This window comes from Anopheles marshallii, chromosome 2, assembly GCF_943734725.1.
Source record: "Anopheles marshallii chromosome 2, idAnoMarsDA_429_01, whole genome shotgun sequence".
Taxonomy (NCBI): Eukaryota; Metazoa; Arthropoda; class Insecta; order Diptera; family Culicidae; genus Anopheles; species Anopheles marshallii.
The window spans coordinates 65,823,626-65,830,637 of NC_071326.1; the positions used below are offsets into that span (position 1 = coordinate 65,823,626).

At 40.9% G+C, this 7,012-nt stretch overlaps 1 protein-coding gene across 1 annotated transcript; it reads right to left on the reverse strand.

The window, feature by feature from the left end:
* Window positions 1–2,038: 2,038 nt before the first annotated feature.
* Window positions 2,039–5,875, reverse strand: LOC128707382 (synaptotagmin-12). Its single transcript, XM_053802334.1, has 6 exons — window positions 5,435–5,875; window positions 5,234–5,317; window positions 4,604–4,997; window positions 4,317–4,507; window positions 2,398–2,634; window positions 2,039–2,323 (listed from the first exon to the last, which is right to left on the reverse strand). Exons 1-6 carry the CDS (start codon window positions 5,873–5,875, stop codon window positions 2,039–2,041), a joined length of 1,632 nt encoding a protein of 543 aa, XP_053658309.1.
* Between the last annotated feature and the right edge of the window lie 1,137 nt (window positions 5,876–7,012).

Genomic DNA, 7,012 nt, shown 5'->3' on the forward strand with positions numbered 1-7,012 from the left:
TGATTTGTTAATTACAGCAGCACCATACCCTTGCCCTTGCTAGGGGTGTTTATGAGCATTTTAAAGTCCGCTGGGCCACATTTTTGATGTTTCGTTTCGGTGCGCATTGTAGTTGGTGAGGTGATTTGCGTACTAATCATTCGATTTCCGTTGGAAGCTACGGCCAGTGGTGAACAAAAGGTACCATTTATAATTGGGTTAATTATAGCTAATACACTGCATGCGCTTTTATGTGGTGGTTTGCCTCTACAGATAGGGGTTAGGGACGTAACAGTGCGGGGTTCGAACAAAATGTTATCTCTAGGCTCCATCTAGCCGGTGTACACCGATGGCCCCCGGTTCCATATTTGATACAGCTACCGAGGACAGCTTTGTTCTGCTTCATTGTTTGTTTTACATATGATCATATCATACCATTAGATGTGTGTAAATGTTACCAATACGCGTATAAATAGTGCCACTTTTGTTTGTATAATCATACGAATACGTACAAAGTTACGGTACTACAGTAGAATACAGCTTAGGACACATTTAGTTTTCATGCTTTTTTGTGTAGTCTCCTCCTGTTTGTAATATTTGTTTTCTTCTCCCATCAGTCGCCAAACCGGTACGCTTTAGTTTTCCTTTTACTTTGTCTTCTTTTCAAGTCTAACGCATTTCAGTACGCCATATAAAACATTTATATTCTTGTGTTTGAAGCGTTTGTGTTCTGTGGGTAGGTTTTTTTGGTTGTTGTTTTACATGTCACAAGTTTTTTTTGTTCCTTTTCCTTCCTTTTTGAATATTTGTTTAAAACGTTGTACATAAATATATGCTCATGCTGTCACAATACTTATTTTCATAGTTAGTAGTAAGCTTTTACTTAACTGCCCCTTTTAAGCTCCATTTTCGTTAGATAGGTCTTGTTTTTTGTACCGCACCGTAGGCAAAGCGATATTTTTTTTTCTTATGTTCACTCAATATCGTGAGCTTGAGAGTATATGTTAATTAAATTCCTTTTTTTTTGGTTTTATTTTAATTTTTTCTTGTTGTTTTGGTATCATGTTGTTCACTCTAGTTATATGGTTTGTAATATTACACTTGAGCTGAATAAAATATGTTTCTCTGCTTTATCTTTGTAATCGTTCCGTTACATTACAATAAAGTTATACTTTTCATCAGTCTACAATTTACAACGGTGTTTTCTTTTCATGCGGTTTAATGCAACCTTTTCATCGTCTCATGGTACAATTTAGAAAGTGGAATCAAACTAAAGAACAACAATTTGCGCTTTCTGTAGCAAACAACTAACATGTCAACAATTATCCTGCTGTGCTGTTGATACTTGAAACCTTTGCTTTGATGTATGATAACGGATTTAAACACGTCAAAACTTAACTATTCTTTCGTTCGCTTACAATTACATGTTGGAAATATTGGAAAAGAGTTTAACATTAGGCTGTTATTTGTTTTGAGTATGTAAATCTGTCATCTTTGGCTGGAAAGATTCAGATTATAATCCATATTAAATCTTGTGCTGCTCTTTGAATAAAACCTATCCGTACTCAAAACAAAGAAAGAGAGTTACAAAGGAAGTCTTCTTTAAGGACATTTCTGCTTTTTTACGACATAATGGTTTAGTTTGTCGTTGTTGGTAACGGTCCCAGTAGCAAGAGCAATCTTAATAAGATAGTTTCGTTGTGCAGATTGCATACTTTTTGGCGAATCACTATTTGTGTCGCTTGCATTTATCCAAGCACAGTATGTGATCTGTAGTGCAAAACTATCTTTACAGTACGCTGTTACCAAAATCACTTTGTCAACTGGGTTTTGTCCTTCGCCGGTTAGTTACCTCTTTGGTTTTATGGGATGGTTTGTTTTATATTCTCGTCTCGTATATGTGCGCCACATCTTTGTGTCCTGTCTATTTTTTTGTGTTGCCTTTATGCTTCAACATCGCATTCGTTGTTTTGGCAATTCCCAGATGGATCGTTCCTTTTATACCTTCCAGTGACTCCGTTTTATACGATGGTGCGACACATCATTTACCACCGGCACCTTATCGCAGAACGTGCCACATGGCGATGGGTTTACGATTGTTCTGCATCAGATCCTGCCAGTGTTGCGTGCCGCTACCACCTTCGCGTAAACCCACCCCACAACCCAGATCCTGCCCTTCGCCTTCGTTTGACGTTACAAACAGCTCGACACCGGCATCCTGCAGCTGCGACGACGGCAACTCAAATGTGAACGCTTCGTTCCAGATCGGGTTGGTTCGATCCAGTGCACGAATGGCACTGGTTTTGCGCTTTTTCGTACGCTTATCATTAACCAGCAGATAGAGCTATTGATGGTGGAGAGTCACATCGTTCAAGGGTTCGTGTCCGAAATCGTTGGATTCGCGATGAAGATACTCACCTTAACGAACGGTTCGTGTGAGATGAATAGATTCTTTGCCTTCATCACAACCACCGTAAGCCGCTCGGCTTGGGGAAGATAGCTTAGCGAGATTAGTAGTTCGGCTGTCGAATCGGAAGGTTTACGGACGGCGATCAAATCACCCCACAGCTCGCAACCGGACAGGTCCAGTGTGTTCAGCAGGAAGCGAATCTCACCGATGACTTCGTCGTGCGAAAACCGATCGTAATCCAACAGCTGGAAGAAGGGAATACAGACGGGAGACAACAGAAAGAATGAAGTAAAATGTCAGCCAATGAAAATGGGAAAAACATATTCTACGAACTGGAAAGAAATTCGTTACAAATTCCCGTTAGCTGTTTTGACATTTTTCCACGAACATAAATCGACCAGGAAAACAAATTCTCCAAACTATTCAGAGGCATCAAAAACAGCTTTTCCGCTTTTCCTCCTTACTTGGTGACAGTTTGTGCTTTGTAGTTGAATGACATTTACATTTGTAGATTAGTGGAAATTTATTGTTTTTTACAGCCGTTGCCTAGGTTGTGTGCGTAATTCGGTAAATTCAATGAAGAACTGTTCAGTGGAAGTGGTAAACTCAATTCGGAAAAGGAAAACCAATATAAAGAGTGTAGAATAATAAAATAAACGAAAGTATAGTTTCAAATTTAACGAATATGACACAAATAATCAAAACGAAGCTTAAATTAATAAATTTGCAAGACATTTTCACGGGTGGTTTACATGCTTAGTAGTAGTAGATTTTTACGGAATTTCTTAGTACAAGAAATTCCCAAATAAATTGCATACTTTTAGGCGCGCACTTTCAGCACTTACCTATCTATTTGGACTGTTTAGGAAAATGGTTTGGTTTGGTAATAAGATGTAAATTTTAATTGTAAAGTAAATTTTCAGTCAAACATTCTATATTAACTATTGTGTATAAAGTGAATGTGTTATAAAAGCCCACACATAACAAATGCGTAGATAAATGTTTTTTTATCATCATACTTTGTGGTTTTATTTCAAGGAAAATCAAAACCAATCCATCAATACAGTATTTCAGTACAGGACACATAATCATTTTCTGCGACAATATTCAACGCGAAATAAAAGCTATAATACGTAGAAGGAATTCTTTTGTCGGTCGTATCTGAATAAGTTTCGTTTTTTCTTCGTCAGCCAAATTCCATAATTTCCTGTCATATGAACATTTGCACAAAGGACGCAAACGGTTCCATTTTTTTTTTCTGCTTTTTGCCAAAACCATTCGTGTTCTTGTGTCGCACAATAATAAAAATGGAATATAAATTGCACTAAAATCGACGAACCGAGCAGTCTATTCGTTCCCAACGCGTACAATGCAGTGCCACAAACATAAAAGGACGGATCAGGAAAGGTTTCTATCGGTTTGGCACCGGTACGTCGGAATCACATTTACACCCCGGGGTTCAATAGATGGGATTACATACACAGACGACCCTTTACGCTTGCTGAACTAAGCCGTCTAAGGTGTTAACATCCATTCAAAATCCAGCACAACGTTCGAAGGTTCACACCACAGACACCTTGGATAAAAAACATGAATGAATAGGGTTTATGATTGATGGGAAGTTCGTTTGAAGGTTGTACATTTAGCAAATATAAAATATATTTGCACATTGTAAGCATTATCATTGCTGGTTAAAGGCGATGCAAAATTCCCGGTCGACTTAAATGTCAGAACTACCGGAGAGCAATATTTATCAAGAAAGGATTCATTTCACCAAGAGTTTGTCTGTTTGTTTGGGGTTATCATTACAATTACTATACAACTCAACTTTCGCACTAACTGCAAACCCCAACAAGTGCACTAACGAGTTCTGCCAGAATAGTTTAAATTACATACAAACATTACCATGGCCCCGGACCCCATGTACCTGCAGCACAAAGTTGCTCTTGACGAGGTTGCGAGGTTTCAGTGGGAACGAGAGTTGCTGATCGAAGTACGGATGCGTTTCGGTTCGATGTACCGCCGTCTGTTGCGTCCGTTGCTCATCGTCCGGCTCGAGGAACATCTTTACGTACGGATCGCGAAATCCGGCATCACCAGCAGGCGTTAGATCTTGTGCTGTGTCGATATACGTTGAGAGAGAGAGAGAGAGAGAGAGAGTTAGTACGTTACAACAGTATGTGGTAGAAGGAAAGAGATGGAACCATTTCCTACCCTCAACCAAATGCACCAACAGTTCTTCCTTGCCACCGTCGTACTTCAGCCGCAGATGAAAGCGTCCCAGCACCGAGTGGATGTCATTCGCTGCCAAAATCACCGGAACACGTCTACGGGGCGAACGGCTGCTATCAGAACGGATGGAACCGATAGGGCTGTCTGGGGCATTCGCGTCACCCGCCAGTGATACCACTCCCGAGAATGTGCTGTTACGTTTCTTGGGTGAGCTGAACTCGCGCGGACCGCCGCTACTAACGACCGATGCAAGACTGGCTTTGCTGCCCCGTTCCGTACCGTCGGCTGGTCCTACGGCACCAGAATTACTGCCGGCCCCGATGGGAAAGCGTCCCTCCAGGCTGAATGTACGCATCGGACTAGGTGAACGAGATTTCTGCGAAAAGACGAACAATGCTCAGCAAACGTTAAGACATTTTCGCTTGAAGCTTTTACCCAACAATCTAATACCGTGCTTTTGTGATGTAAATTAAATAAAAATTCGAATCTGTTTTTAAATTTGCCTACAGTTATGCAATTTGCATTACAAAATGTTTGATAGAAAAAAACACTGTTCAAGTTACTGCTTTGATGCAGCCTACTTTGGTAGCTGAGTCAAACACCGGTACTTACCCTCAGGATTAGATTATCCGAAGTAGTTGAGCGTGTGTCACTGTTCGCGTGTGTCATAAATTTCGGCACACTCTCCCGGTAGCTCTACGCAGAAGTAAGAGAAGAGGAACAAAAAAACGCACATTCCCCATCAATCCTTTTCACGGTAACACATGTAACGCTCTAGGACATATCCAATTGGTTTGAGGGAAAAAAACCTACCGAACTTCTCGAATGAACACTCTCCATGCTGTTGTTGCGTGAGGCAGACGAGGCCGCTGCATGGGACGGTCGATAACCGGGACCTCCTCCACGTGTATCACCCGTACCGTACGATTTTTTCGACGAACCCACGGTGGAATGCGGTGGTTGCAGCGGGCTGGGTGTCACTTCCACCGGACCAGTGCCTAGCGTTTCCGAGCTAATCGAATGATGAACGACGCTGCTGGCGGGCTGTACCGGCACCGAGCCGCTAGACACGTTGCAGTCCTGCAGGTTGATCTTCCGGGCTGCTTTTTTCTCTTCCAGCCGGTCCAGCTCAGCCCATTCTTTACCCTTCCGGCGTACGACGTAGTACCGGTACATGACGATCGTGACGGCTACCAGCAGGGCTAAGCCGGTACCGGCGGCTGCACCGAGCACGGCCGAGCTTACAAACACCATACCGGCTGCGATTGCGATGGACTCGAACGAATTTCCCAAAGGAATGCAGACACTATCACTCTAGTCTGATGAGTGGAATACTTCGCTAATGGATAAGAGCAGAGGGAAATACAAAAACAAAATAAAGATACACCAACAAGACGATGTAACAGTTTATGTGGACACGGCACGAGAAATGTGCGAAAAGAAACTTCAACCAATCCATCATCGTTGCCTAGAGCCGTACGCATTCATGTGGATATATGTGACACAAATTGAGTTCAGCAGCACCAAGAGTAATTTATTTTGAGGTTATGTATTGTAGTGCTAATATTTTGAAAGGAAGTTTTGTTTACTTTCCTAGTATAATTATTAGTATAATAATTACTGTAGTTTAATTAGGCCATTTTTTGCACTGATCTCGAAAAACGCCTAAAACGCCTTTTTCTTAACCGGGCTGAGGAATGTTTTAGTGTTTTTAACTGATATTTATAACATCAAATGACTGAATAATAATAAACTTGATATCTTTTAGGCACTGCATAACTCTACCTATACGTTAAATAATTTAAAATAAAATATTAATTAAGAAATACAAACAAGTTTAATTATTTTAATTATCAATAAAATGTTATATAAATTATGTTTCATAATCACTATTTTTCATAGGAAACAATGGATAGGTATGTACTGTAATCAGGTCAGCAGTTGTGCCTGTTTGCCTGCCCTTGTCCTTATAGGATTCGTAATAATTAATGTATTCAAGTCATCAATTTTACCCTTTGCTGCTGCCTCGGAAAATTAGTTCCTGCCCCAATAAGATTCTGATATCAACCCGAAGCTGAGGACGTTGTTTGTCTGTACCGTGCAGGTAGAATATTAATAATTCAGATTCCGAAAAACATATCTTCGATTTGTTCCACATTTCCTCCACACCATAATGTGCTTTGGTCGCTTAACGCCAGGAAACCATTCATCAGGTTATGCATTTTTTATTGCCACCTCTAGTTCGTGGGAATCCTTTGCGACCAACGAAAATGAAACACTCAGCTCGAAAGCACTCCCTTCGTCAGAAATCCTTGCGCTTCGGTACTAATTACCGTGAACTAATTTGCCGTAATCATTGCGAGGTAAGATACAACCAGTGTGGTACGGTCA